Genomic DNA, 14839 nt, shown 5'->3' with positions numbered 1-14839 from the left:
ATAATAAATCCTCCTTGTTGTAGCTTACATATTGTAGGAGTTGTAACCACTTTTCGTCAGTGCATTTATCTTAATATCCATACTGTGTGTGTGTGTGTGTGTGTGTGTGTGTGTGTGTGTGTGTGTGTGTGTGTGTGTGTGCGTGCGTGCGTGCGTGCGTGCGTGTGTGTGTGTCACCATAAACTGTCTCTAGCAGAGGATATTTTGGGGTACGATACCCTAAACAACTTCTCAAGTTGAAAGGAGAAAATAAAATAGTAAAGGAATTAAAGGAATAAGACATTAAGTCTTTAAAGGCAGCAGTCCTTTGCACAGAGGGAATATTTATCATGATGCACCCTTTCTGCTTCATGGCAAATACACATTTACCAAAAAGCACCACACACACACACACACACACACACACACACACACACACACACACACACACACATACACACACACACACACACACACACACACACACACACACACACACACACACACACACACGGATATACACAACTATCCACAAAATAGGAGCATATACATCCTGCATAATTACAAATAACTTAGAACATACAATTACTTGATATTTATTTATTTTATTTCTACGTTGCCATTTGAAAAATCCTATTCAGTTGAGCCTACTTCAATCTTCATGCCAACTTTCCTTTGCTTTGTGCAACACATGTTGTTTTGGAAAATAAAAGTGGAATATTGCTTCATTCATTTATCCTCACAAATAATCCAAAACCACCAAAATATCACATTCTATTTTATTGCATTTTAGTACACAAAACATTTATGATGCACAGTCTATCAAATAAACTTTTTTGTTTAATTTCATTTCATGTTTTTTAACAAAACAAAACAATTTCAGAGGGAAAAAAGTGCTTTACAGGGATTTACCATCTCAATAAATACAAGGACATTGAGGTCTTGTTGGATCCTGTTCTTCACACAATGGCCATGGCACTAAAATACAGATGCACACTCTCTACCCCTGCCAATACACACACACACACACAGACATACACACACACACACACACACGCACACACACACACACACACACACACACACACATACACACACACACACACACACACACACACACACACATCTTACAGTATGTACAAGCCCAGTCTGTTTCATATTGTCCATATTGTACCAATACACCAAAACTCCTTGTCCCTCTTTGTGCGAAAGACACACACACACAAAGGTTGAACAGTAACCTTAGAAATTATAAATTAGTGACAATACACATGTTTGGAAATATGAAAATATGTAAATTGTAACAGATTTTGTAGGATTGTGTAGTTTGACTAGCTCATCTCAGACTTCCCTCTGTTTCAATGTCAGTTTAAAGAAATGTAACAGGATTGTGGCGGCCTAAAATCTGTTAGCTTCTAATGTTACAGCCATAATTTAATTTAACACATAAGCCCAGACATTGTGCTTTGTGGTTTTCCTTTGTGTTAAACAGTCAAGATGCTGATTTTGTACTAATAGAAGATTTAAAATCTTGTTTTACATAATACAATTTAAAAAACACCCAAATCTTTGTTTAGAGACAAATTACAGGCTGGAAATGTAATTAGCTGATTCGCTGCTGTAAAGTTTCTTTTAATAATGGAGAAGATAAGGCACACAATATTTTCATTCTATAACAAAAATGTAATTCTACACCTCAATTCAGTGGAAAAATTGACCAAAAATGTATTGTAGAAAGTATCTGTTTTTTGAGATGTCATAAAGTCCCTATGTCTTACCTAAAGAAAATATTTCAACAGTGAACTTATTTAATTTACATTTAGGTTTCCTTCATAGTTGCTCAGAGAGAAATAAGTGAGGAGTCTTACCTCTAATGTGGTCTACTGTGTGTGCCGGGACATGACAGTTCTCCCTTAAGTTTTCCCCTCTTTGTTTATCTTCAGTATTCTGACAGCACTCAAGGGGCTTCACTCCTGCCTCCTCGGTCAGTTTCATCCCTTTAAAAAACTCCCTTCCTCCTTCAAGTCAGAGGACGGATGGATAGAGTGGAGGATGCTGTACATGTAAAGCAAAATGGTCCTTTAGGTGGTGTAAAATACAGTCAGTGAGTTCCTGCTAATGATAAATGCTTCACAATCATTTTTGACACAGTGGCTGCAGGTGGGTTATTCCTGTCCTCAGAAAGAAAGAAAAAAACATACTGACGGATGTATCTTAGTTTGTCCTCGTTTTTCCGTTTCTTTTTATGTTTCCGAGTTGGCAGGGCTCCGGTAAGATGTGTCTTTTCTTTCAAACTGACTACCGCATGACCTGCGGGTCAGGTCTGCAGACTTCAGTGATGGGAGATCAAAGGTTAGGATCCGGAGGTTTAGGGGTCATGAGGGTCATAGTGGTGGAGTGCTAGCGACTGAGGGGGAGCTGGGGCTGCGACATGGCCTGGTGAGGGAGACTCTGAGAAGTCAGCATGGAGAAGGGATGACCTGAAGAGCACACAAAAAAACATATTTTAAAATAAATGGTAAAAATACCTAAAAAATCTAACAAAAGCTAAAAAGGTTTATATGCCTGTATACTGCACAAAAGTAAATTGCAACTCACTGTCGATATACCCGTGAAGGGCCACCATGCGCGCCCGCTCAGGACTGCCAAAGGGGGAGTAATGTAACTCATCGGGCAGGGACGAGGGTATCCTGGACTGGAGATGGCCTGGGGGAGCCCCACTGTGATGGGGCGTGTGCTTTTTGTGTCTTGCTCTGCAGTTTTGAAACCACACCTATGAAGACGCAATGTAACCAGACATCATGTAGCTATATTCTTAAAATCAAATACTTAGATTTATTTAAAAAGTATGTTTTTAGGACTCATAAATGAAAGACAAAAAACCTGAACATTTTATGATAATATATTGGCAGTTAACATAATCGGACATTTTCTTATTATATTCATTATATGGCTGGATCAAGTTGTAGGTGATTCAATGTTGATGAATTAAGCTATTTAAATAAAAACAGTTTCATAACATAAATGGATTCATTAGCACTAGAAGAAAGTAGATTTCTGTGTACTGACCTGTATAACTCTCCTGCTGAGGCCTGTCATGTCGGCTAGTTTCTGTAGCGTCTGAGCATCTGGATTGTTGTCCTGGGCAAACTGAGCCTGCATGATCTGCATATGGAGACAAAACATTAGCATGAAATAGAAAAAACTGCTGAAATCCGATCATTACATTACATCCATTACATGGATTTAGAGTTAAAAGACATTTGAGACTGCTCCACATTTACAAATTAAGCTGCAAATTACATTAGAAACACGTTGGTTTTAGGCTGGGATTGGTGTGTGTGTGTGTGTGTGTGTGTGTGTGTGTGTGTGTGTGTGTGTGTGTGTGTGTGTGTGTGTGTGTGTGTGTGTGTGTGTGTCCAACCTGTAGCTGTTCTGCAGTAAACGATGTCCGTGCCCTTTTGGCCGGTTTGGGCTGACTGTCTTGCTCTGTTGGAACAGCTCCTTCTAATGTGATACCATTGCCTAAAAAACACAACCGCAGACATGTGAGAAGACAGACAAATGTGTTGATTAACAATTTTAAAATTAGTCCCAGGAGATGAATTTGAGGACTTGGACACTAAATCATAAAGGGACTTTTTTTCCTCAGCTGGGACACAAATTTGAGGTTGTTAAGCTCTTGTAACATGACCACTGAGAAGCAGGCCAGACATATTAAATCACCAATGATATAAGGAATAATAATTGTACAAAGCCGAATCATACAGTCATTATTTTGCTTATAAATTCACATAACCTCAGTTTTGGGAGGACTCTTGAGCAAATATCTGGACAGCCACAGAGAACCATTACAGTAAATTTGCCAGAACCACGACTCACCACTCTCCGCCGCTCGTTTGAGGTTCTCCACCATGGTGTCGTAGTGGATCCTACACAGGACCTTGTCCTCCACCAAGCCAAACTCCTCTCCCGTGGACAACTGCCTCTTACACGAGTAGCAAGCAAAACATGCCAAGTGGAATGCGTTTCCTCTTGCACGCCGCACCCAGTCGCTGGCGTATATCTGCCGCCCACAGCGGGCACACTTAGTACCAAACCTACTGTGAGGGAGAGAAAAAGAGAGCAGAGGCAGAGGAGGAGAAACAGAATGAGGATTAAGTGATTCATTGATGGGGTAAAAGCAACATTTCGTTAGAGAAAATTGCGGCGGTAAATGATCTTTTAAATCTAATCTTGAGGCCATTCCCAGATAGTACACACATTGTTAAACATAATAAATTAAACATGCAGAGACATCCTTTTCTTTGAGAATATGTTGAGAGAGCTGAAGTTGAAAATAAGTGTTTTTAAACTTGGAGTTTTGGCAGAGCTGGAAGGGTTTAAGGAAGAAACCTTGGAGGAGGATGTGGCCTTCAGAAAAGACTCCTGACTGCGGCTGCAAGCTGAGCCTTGAATGCAAACAAACCAACACCTGCAATTTCCTGGCTGATGCATGAAGGCCCTGACATGTACACTCGCACACACACAAACACAGACACACACACACACACCAGGGAACAAACCAGGGTGGTTTTACACAGTGGAAGATGAAGAAAGGCTTGGATGACATCACTCTAGATCGCCCCGCTGTAACTGATAGCAACAGTGAGGTCAGGCGGCATATAAACCTAAACCACCTGACTTACTGTTCTGAATGGGTGGGTGGATGAAAGATAAATGGACAGAAAATTATGGAAAGAGAAAGTCTAGGCAGGAAACGGGTTAGGGAACATACATTTGTTAAGTCAGCAAATGCTTCAAGACAATTATTGATGAGCTCAAAACAAGATATTAATGTCTAAAATAAATATACTCATTGTCATTTGAAATATTAAAATAGGATTGAGGACATAATGAGGGAAATGGTGAAAGAGTGTACGCACAGAGACAAAGTAAACATAGATTTCAGTAGCCTAACATTCATAATCTTTCAGTAAGAGATAAGTATGCATTAGTCGGTCTCACAATGTTGTTGACTTCCCTACCCTGTGTGTGGCAAAATCCCACTAAAGATGTAATTTGGTTCACAAATATATAAAGCCAATTTTTTAAAAGGCTAGATAGTAATATTACAGGGCACTGTAATGTTTTGTAACCATTATACAGCAAGAGTTACGCATACATTTGATAGGGACTATTTTTAGCTGCGGAGTAATACACATTTGGTGTTTTAGCGAGTATTTACAGCAGCAGGACGGCGTAGAACTGACTCTAAATAAACTACAATGCCCATGTTCATCATGTCATGTCACTTAGTGAAATATTATCTCATTAATGTATTTTTGCAATAGTTTTAGGAATAAGATTTATCAAGCTACACAGACAATACTTATGAAAGAATATCACCAGCCTTCTCCTTTAACTGAGATATAGTTCACTGAGCAGCTGGCAATGACGAGCATTCAAAAAAACTCCACTTTAATGCAACTGAAATATAATACTAATTTCCTGTTTTACACCAGAATGAAAAGACATTAAGCTCCTCATTTAAAGAGCACATTGTGGGTTTAATGGGTATAAAACGCTTTACGTTTGAGATGGTTATAGTTAGGTTAAGAGCCATTGTTAGGGTCAGCAGCTGCCAATTCTGGTGAAGGAGGCATTTGTAAGCAGCCTGACAGAAAGTGCTGCCTCAAGGGTAAATCTGGGGGCAAGAAGCATCGCGGTGAACTGGCTTTAGCTCAAATTAGAAACATTTCCATATCTTCAAAACAGGCATTGACACAGATATTAAGAGCTGATGGCTCACTCCACATTCTAACTAATACATGTCGCTATTTCTTCTTTGCTCTGTCTAATTACAGCAGAACATAAAGAGCAGTGATAAAGAGAAAACTCATACAAGCACAACATGAGGCAAATTCAAAGAGCTGTCAATCCTTGAAAGGTATGAAGTAGGCAAGAACGGGTGAGGGCAGGATGAAAAGAATAGACATGGAGAGAGGAAGTAAGTGGCTGAGGGAAATAGCAAAGTAAAGAGCGTCGATGGCAGAGAGAGAGCCGGGGGACGGAGAGCACGAGAGTTGCCAAGTGAGTGGGTTTGGCAGCGTATCAGTGCACTCAAGTCCACTCTATCTGGGATGAAAGCATACTATAGCCCTGACATCTCACAAACTCGTACCCCTCATCATGTATATGAGCTTGTTGGACAGAAGTTTCATTTTTCTGCATGTAGTGTGGTAGAGAATATTTATAGGTCATCATTAAACACCCACTGTTTGAGGATCTGCCTCTTAGCCGTCTCATTCTGCATCTGTCTCTCTGACTTCTGGGTTTTTATTATTACTGTCGAGTAACACAACAATGTCCAAAATACAAAAAGAGCATCTACCGGTCCTGGCATTCTTCATAACAAACACATTTATTTCAGCATTAAAAGCAGTAAAACCACAAGTCTTTGTGGTGACCTTGAAATAAAATTAGCTAGCCTAGCACTTACAGAGAGCTTAAGTCGTCACAGATATGTGCAACTTAACCAAAACAACTCTTATAACCCAATAAAGCCATTCCGGAGACAAATCGACTCCATGGCTTACTTACTGTGTGCGTATCATATCAGATTGTTATGGAGAATTCCAGGTTGTTTCTACAGTAAAAGAGAAAAACATTGTGGAACATTGCGACTAATCGAGCATGACAGCTTGTCAGTTTCATGCTCCGAGACAGAACCCAGAAAAGCTGCAAATCATCCCTTGTTTTAACCCCCTCCTCCTCCTCCTCCTCCTCCATCTTCATCTCCTCCCTCCCTCTACCCCGTCTTTTTTCTTGTATCTCGTTTTGTCTTTGAACCAAAAACGTGGTGTTTATTTTTGGAGTGATGTCAATCCTCGCAGCCCCCCCTGTATCACTCACAAGAGGGTAAATCCTACACCACAAAACTCTCTTTTGCCCCAGACTTCTCCTATTTGCTCCCCTTCTTTCGTCTAATCTTTACTTATTCTTTTTTTTTTAAACAGTAATTCACCTGCTGCTGAAAGAGTGGCTTGAGGAGGTACACGTTTTTTGGATTATTTCTGATGTGCTGTGAGAATACTCTAATCTCTATTAAATTTGTCCTGAGAGAGTTCTTGCTCGACTGTGTGGTTTCACGACGCAAGGTTTTGTGTAAGGCCTTTGCATGGGAATCTAAGATGGGTAAATGATCTAAATACTGTACGGACAAAATCTTTTAACAGACTCAACATATTATCCGGCTTTAACATATTAACCCTGCACAACAGAAACCTTGACCTTTTTTTATTCTCAATTCTTCGAGACTGCTGTAACTGTTTTCTTTGTAATGTGCTTTACAAAATGAAGAATCTATTTCATTGCTTTGGCTTTTATTTAAAAAGTGTAGCATTGTGTGACAGATGTCTTATTATAATATCAAATCACTCGCTCTGTATACCGGTTACTTGTCTTTGTTGCTATGGAGACCTAATCAGCTAACTAGAGGTGGGTTGATGAATAGTTGTCATTCCAACACACACACACACACACACACACACACACACACACACACACACACACACACACGCATGAAAGAGACACATGCACACATCTCGTCCACAAAGTCCCCTACATACATGGACTCTGGTTACGCTGTCAGTATCCAAGGGTGCCCCTGATTAGTGCAGCAATGCAACTTCCTGTGTGGCCTGCAGCTCACGGACAAGGGTGATGTTTCTACGGAGCGAGGGAGGGGTGCAGCTAAGAGAGACGAGGGGGGTCAGAGGAGGCTGATAAAGAAATGGTTTGCGTGTGTGTGTGTGTGTGTGTGTGTGTGTGTGTGTGTGTGTGTGTGTGTGTGTGTGTGTGTGTGTGTGAGTTAGCCCCTGAGGCCTGACATGGGTTTGAGAGGCACAGCTTGGACTCTGTCCTGCGCCCCCTATCCTGACATACACACACCACCTTCCCCCCCCCCTCCCCATACACACACACACACACACACACACACACACACACGTATGTGGAGGGAAACCCACTCTGATTTCCTGCTATTACGCCCCATTAAAGCAGCTGTCAGTCCAAAGCCAGATGAGAGGCTGACACAGATGAGGAAATATCTCCAGAGGTTTGAAACCAGCCCAGAGGATCTGGACTAACAGTGGTGTTTAGCCTAGTTTAAATCTGGCCTAAACCCAGATTACAGTTTACATTTACAGCGGTAACCATTGTACAGACCCCAACCCTGCAAGATTCTATAAATAATTTCTTGTTTTCCAGTGTAACCAAGGAAATGTAATCTAAACCTCCAAATAATATTATGCAAATGAGGATTTCACCAGAGATTGTAACCATATTGAGATTTGCAAAATGTCTAACAGTTTGACCTTCAGTATATCGATATCCGATGTATTATCACTTTGCTTGTCATTGCTATCTTTAGAATCACTCTACATAGCAGATAGCTTGAGTTAGCGGAAGTGCACTCAATGCGTTTTGGTTCAGTGTTGTAGTCCCTGCAAATTTTATAGCATAATAATACTGTCTGGTCTTTCAACCAAATAGTTTCTCACTGTGTCAAAATCTATATGGACAGTGTCACACTATGTATGCACTGCTGCATACATAATCTGTAGTGTGTCTTTAATATACAGTAATCATTTGGAAATTCCTGGTGGATTAACAACTATTGCTTCTATATTCAGGCATGTGTTTTAAACACAATTACTGTATTGCATATAATTACAGTGCAGCATTTATCTGATGAGTAGCCAACATGTGACCAGTGACAGCCACATCTGTACCACTCATTATCATTTTCTAATGCTCTGACATATTTTAAATACTAGCTCAGAGTCCAGAGAGCAGTGTTGAGGGTGAGAGGAGTAAATGGTGAAGCAGCATTTAAATGGAGACGGGTCAGGTCAAATATTATTATGTGGCAGAGCAAACACAAAAATCTCCATTTTGTGTAAAGAATTAGCTAAATGATTGGCAGCTGCTGGACATGCATAAACAAACAGAGATCTCAGTGTATGTTTATGTGTGTGTGGTTGTGCAAGTGTGCAAGTGTGTGTGTGCACGTTCTTTAGAGTTGTGAAAGGAGGCAATGTGTACAGTGCATCCTTGCTAATATGTAAATGTTTCATATTTTCATATTTCATATTTAGGTGTATGCACATATCTTTTTTAGAGTGTGTGTTTTTTTAGTTTGGATAGGAGACATATTCAGAACAGAAACATGCTGACCAGGCACTCGGGGCGGTGTAATTGCTGGTCTGGAGGCCTGAGGGTCTAGGATGGAGGACAACTAATTGCTGGTGATTATAAACCTCAGAGCAGTGGCTTGGTGTCAGGTTTCGATCGGACAAACACCAAAGCTCACTCTCAGCTCCAAGCAGGCACACATGTGCACACACAGACACAGACACAGACACACACACACACACACACACACACACACACACACACACACACACACACACACACACACACACTGATGTGCACAATGCATGCGTGTCTATACAATATATCCACCAGCTTCAGGCTACAACACAGAATTGTACTATATGATGTTGCTGGTGTGAACCCCATTTGACCTTAGATACCACACACACACACACAAAGATTCACACAGGCACAAATAGAATCCACACATGCATGGTCAAAAAGGTAAATAAAAAACATCAGTCAACCAAAACCTATTCCTCCTCTGCTGCATGCAAAACAATAGGCTGCAGTATGTTTTACAATTGCTGCAACTGATATTAAATTCATCCCTAAATTACAATAAATCAACACTGCATTTTCACACATCAGTGTGTGTGTGTGTGTGTGTGTGTGTGTGTGTGTGTGTGTGTGTGTGTGTGTGTGTGTGTGTGTGTGTGTGTGTGTGTGTGTGTTTCCAATCTTGCATGGAAATTTAGAAAATTGTCGAGCCAAATGTATACAACATAATATGATATGAGTATAACACATGTGATAGTAAAATAGTGTTGTTATTTATTTGGGCCACAAGACAGAATGTATCGTATTATTATGGTTTTGTTTTGTTATATTTAGCTTTGTTTGGATCTCGGAAAATTAATAGCAAGGATGTGATATATTTTATTATCATAACACAGTTTTAATTTGAGAGCAAATTCTTCTTTTTCACATTTTATGAATGACTATGCCCACTATAGCATTCCCTCTCTACTGAATGAGTTCGTTGCACTTATAAAGACCGACTAAACTCCGTCTAAGATAGCTGCACACTACAACGGGCATTCCCGGTGATTTCCGTTTGTTTCACGTGCTCCTCTCGAGGTGATAAAGTACCACCGCGCGCTTCATGGCAGGTGGTGCATTAACTGTGTGTTGATAAATGAAAGACGTGTGCTGATGATGGTGTGGGTTCAAAACATTGGAAAATGTAGTGCAAGTCTGATGTGACTACCGGAAAAAGAATCACTAAAATAGTCTAATGTAAAATGTTAAAATCAGATCTGAGCGTGAGGGCCTGGAAGTTGATGAAAGGTGGTCAAGGTGATTTATAACTCCCTTTTATGCGTTATAAGATAAAGCACAGAAATGTTCCAACTTTTATTCTGGTAGGCCAGATATTTTTTTCTTTTTGTCGCTACTGGAAATGTTGTGTTTTGGATAGCCAAAACAAAATTGTGGATCTTTCAGCTACACTTTTATTGTGTTACAGACTTTGAAACGTTTTTGAAAAGGTCTTTGAAGAACACATGAGGTAACCCGCATCCATCTCAAAGGAAAAGTGTGTGTATAAGAGAGAGAGAGAGAGAGAGAGAGAGAGAGAGAGAGAGAGAGCGAGAGAGAGAGAGAGAGAGAGAGAGAGAGAGAGAGAGGCCTGTGTTGGCAGAGTGGAGTAGACGTTGTATTTTGAAAACACGGTCATAAACTTACCCTACCTGAAATAATCCATTTTACAGAAGATCTCTTTGTTTTTGATGTAGCAGCTGCTGTGCTGACGTAGCGACGTCCTGCAGACAGAACACTCCAGACAGCGCACGTGCCAGATCAGGTTGTTCACCTGCAAAGAGACAACATCCATGTCAAACACACACTGATGATAGATCACTGCATTAACAGCTTACAGGGTGTCTATAGTGCTGAGTTATAGTATTGTTTATGACAAAAAGAAATCCTCAACATTACTGCGATAATACGTGATAATACGTCCAGATTGTATTACCTTGAAAATAGTACGACCTTTTTTAAAGGAAAGTTGCATATCTTACAGTGATGTTCAATAATGTGTTTATAGTGATGGTATTTATATCATATATAATTTTAATATTCATAAGCAGAGTCTGTGGAGCCAAACTTGACTTTATAGAGATCCTATTGTACTTTCTTGTACCCTATGTTTTCTGATATTGCAACACAATGTTTTTGCAGCTAATATTAAAACTTGGGGTTTTGCTTGGAAATAATAATAATAAACAATTAGCCTGTAAAAATGACTGTATTTCGTAATTAGTGAAAAGTAGACTAATATATTCTGCTGAAATGCATGCATTCGTAATATTGAGAAATATCGAACTGAAAGCATCCTGCTTAAGCCCTTGCTAACATTTCTGCCACTGAATGAAATAGTTTCGTTCAACAGCAATTATGATAGCCTTTTAGCAAAATTAAGAAAACAATAAAATAATTGTCAGGCGTTGAAAACAACTGACCAATCTGTTATGACGACTGAAAAATCATTTAAATCATTTCGGTGCCTGTTACCGTTACAGTTTTAATGTTTCAAAATATTATTTTCTAAGATTAGCCCAATTATTTTTGGCAAGAGAGATCATGAAGGCTGCCCTGTACAATAAGCTGTTACAACAATTCTAATTTAAATGCAATCATGTTCATTTTAGAACATACATTTATTATTATATTATTATTATATTAAATGTGATATGGACAGCATAATTTATTGTAACCATTTTAGGACTTTTCAAATCAGTAGAAAATGATTTATTTACATACATTTATTTACAGCATCGACCAGTGTGTAATGGAACAAAGAAATAAAGGCACAAGATATATATATAAATATATATATATAAAAAAAATACATATACATATATATATACATATATATATGCATATATATATATATTTATATATATTTATATGCATGTATATATATATATATATATATATATATATATATATATATATATATATATATATATATATATATATATATATATATATATATATATATATATACCATTATTGTAGACCAAATACATGATGCACACACGTGATTTTAAGTTATTATATGAGCTCATAAATTATCAATGATGATTTATTTAAAGTTGTTTACAAATAAATATTTTTTTCACAAGTGAGTTATTATTCAGTTGTATAAGGTTTGAAGCGAGTAATATAGATTATATCCTGATAGTCCTGGACTTCGACACAACAACAGAAGTAAACTCACACTTCCTGACAAACACACCCATTTGCGCGCGAGTGAACACTGTTTTGGTTGGAAGCACGCGGGCGCACGCGACAAGTAAAGGGCGAACAAAAAAAAATCAAAACATCCCTGTTGCATCTGCACTCTCCCAAACACCGTGTTATCTTCGATTCCTAAAATGTTACGGTGCAGATAACAGCAGTTAAATTTAGATGTTGTATCAAAGGGTTTATTTATTTTGTACGTTTATCTTACAACTATAAAATAAGATTAACATGAGTTATAATAAGGTGTTTATGTGAGGCCTTTACATATATACTAATACGTTAGGTCGATATTATGGGTGACACATTTATCTCTTCTTCAGTGTTTGTGCCTGCTTTTTATTTAGTGTAATTTTTACATTCCTTCTGTTAAATTCAGTACATGAGCACAAAACTACAGCAGGTCTATCCAAAACAGGACCCGGGTCAACATGGCACCCTCCTTCACTCTCTCCTGCTCGTCTTGTGTCGACAAGCTATTTGCTCTTAATGTGAATGCAATCGTGAAAAATAGAAGGCTAAATAAATAAACAAGACGCCCCTAGAAGTAAATCATTTCTGCTCTGACCAGACGGGCAATATCAGTCTGATTTAATCGAATGGTTTGTTGTCGTCCTCTCACCTTCAGTAAGTATTTGTCCAGGATCTCCTGGCCGCAGCTGGCGCACATGTTCTTCCCGGTGGACGGCACCGAGCTGGTGGTGGAGATCGGCGAGCACACGGAGGGGGTGGACGGAGTGCTGGGGGACGAGCGAGTGTCCTCCCTCTCCATGTTGGACTGCTGGGATTCTCCGTCCGAGTGAGACTGCAAGAGGGCATCAGCACAGCTCAGTAACACACAGAATAATCCCCACAGTGCCACTTTGCAGATGCCAGTTTCATGATGTAGTCGATATCAATGCGCGCATAATTCACAAATGTAAAATCAATATTTGTATGAATCCTAACTAGATTTCCACGTGCAGTGGATGCACACAGGCCAAACGGTCAACTACTGCGCGCAATACAAGCACTGAATAATCCAGACATTTTCAAAGCATAAATAGGCAATAAAGCTCTCACCATTGGCGCGTGTTTAGAGTCCACACTGCAACGCGAGGCTCCCGGTGTACTCTGATGCTCGGTGGAGATCACCTATGAGACAACGTTCAGTAAACGGCAAGTCTTCATCATTTTCCCCGTCTCTGGGAAATCCTCGGGAGACATTTGCACACAGCTCTCCAAGGCTACTCCTATATAAAGTGGACCTAACAATAAACCCCGGTTAAAATTGTTAAAAGGGCCCCCGCAACAAAAGGCACAATTTAATGAAGCTATTTCAATTTGGATTGATTTTTCCCTGCCCTTAACCCGTGCCTCTCAGAATAATAGTATTTTCTTCGCAATCCAGGACACGAAGAGTGGAGGGGGGGAAAAAACTACCTGTAATTACAAATAGCTTGAAACGCTGTGGATAAGAGGGACCCGGAGTGTCAATTTCAACTGTCAATCAGAGAAAGGCAACGGGTCACCCAAAGAATTGCAAATTTGATTTTTAATGGCTGTAATTAAAATCCAATTCTTCTCAGGCGAATTGGCAGCGCTCGAGAGGCTCGCGGACCGCAAATCACGCTATTCATAACAGAGAGGCGCGTGCCTCTTCACAGCGGCTGGCGCGTGCAGCTGATCTCAGTACACAAGCAGTGATTCTTATGACATCACAGAGAGACAAAACAAAACTCACACACAATGCTGCGGGCTGCAAATAAACTGCACGCTTTTGCAACAGCAGACCGATCCATTGAGGGTTCAAGAAAGAAGATAAACTGTTTGGTAAATCAAAAATGATTTCACATTGAGGCACCGTTATACCACATATCGCTAGTTGTACGTCATCACATAAAACGCTAATTCAGTCTGAACCAAACAGGGCCCACACTGCACAAGTGGGGTACCTCTCCAGTTTAAACCTTTTACGCATAAAGTTGAAGCTCAGCCGTATCCAAAGTGTTAATACCTGCTTCGTGGGAATTCCTTCGGACAAAATCTTGTTTCCCTCTGAAAGAGGGGACAAAACTTCATTTTTCCAGTACATGAACCCCTGGAGTCTCACAGCGTATAGGTTCTCCAAACTCGGTGCGTAGAATCAGAAGGCTCGGCGATGGGCGTCAAAACCATGTACCATCCGTACCGTGCATGGGTTCGAGCTGTAACTGGCGCACTGTTATGTTTTTAACGCGAAATGCTCTCTCTGGCTCTTTAAAATGCTGCTGTGCACGACGATCTGACTGCCACTGACACAAACTACAGACGTTATGAAGCTATGCAGAGACGAGGAGTTGCTTGCTGCTCCTCAGAGAGCCTTATTTAGAACAGAAAGAGTTCTTCCTTTCCCCGTTTCCCCCTTCTCTCCACTTTTGGGAAGGAGTCTGACTAC

General features: G+C 39.9%; 1 protein-coding gene across 2 annotated transcripts; it reads right to left on the bottom strand.

Moving 5' to 3' along the window:
• Positions 1 to 741: 741 nt before the first annotated feature.
• On the bottom strand, positions 742 to 14572 carry lhx6a (LIM homeobox 6a). Of its 2 annotated transcripts, none has more exons than XR_003833148.1 (9): positions 14420 to 14572; positions 13486 to 13557; positions 13046 to 13228; positions 10869 to 10990; positions 3862 to 4082; positions 3404 to 3504; positions 3049 to 3144; positions 2578 to 2732; positions 742 to 2459 (listed from the first exon to the last, which is right to left on the bottom strand). XR_003833148.1 is itself a non-coding variant. In XM_029444005.1 (9 exons), exons 1-9 carry the CDS (start codon positions 14495 to 14497, stop codon positions 2380 to 2382), a joined length of 1128 nt encoding a protein of 375 aa, XP_029299865.1. In that variant the 5' UTR covers positions 14498 to 14567; the 3' UTR covers positions 742 to 2379. The 2 variants fall into 2 exon arrangements, 1 of the variants encoding a protein (XP_029299865.1); XM_029444005.1 differs by having other exon boundaries at positions 2578 to 2752; positions 14420 to 14567.
• Positions 14573 to 14839: the final 267 nt, after the last annotated feature.

The sequence above is a fragment of the Cottoperca gobio genome, chromosome 12 (genome assembly GCF_900634415.1).
Source record: "Cottoperca gobio chromosome 12, fCotGob3.1, whole genome shotgun sequence".
NCBI classification, from domain to species: domain Eukaryota; kingdom Metazoa; phylum Chordata; class Actinopteri; order Perciformes; family Bovichtidae; genus Cottoperca; species Cottoperca gobio.
This window is presented reverse-complemented; position numbering and strand designations above follow the sequence as displayed.

Bases quoted from the DNA above. Each gene is read 5' to 3' on its own strand.
- lhx6a (XM_029444005.1), bottom strand. From the start codon at position 14,497: ATGTACTGGAAAAATGAAGTTTTGTCCCCTCTTTCAGAGGGAAACAAG. The intron at 13,229-13,485 runs GTGAGAGCTTTA...GCCCTCTTGCAG, and splicing joins ACTCTAAACACGCGCCAATG to TCTCACTCGGACGGAGAATC. The intron at 2,460-2,577 runs GTGAGTTGCAAT...TGTGCTCTTCAG, and splicing joins CCTTCACGGGTATATCGACA to GTCATCCCTTCTCCATGCTG.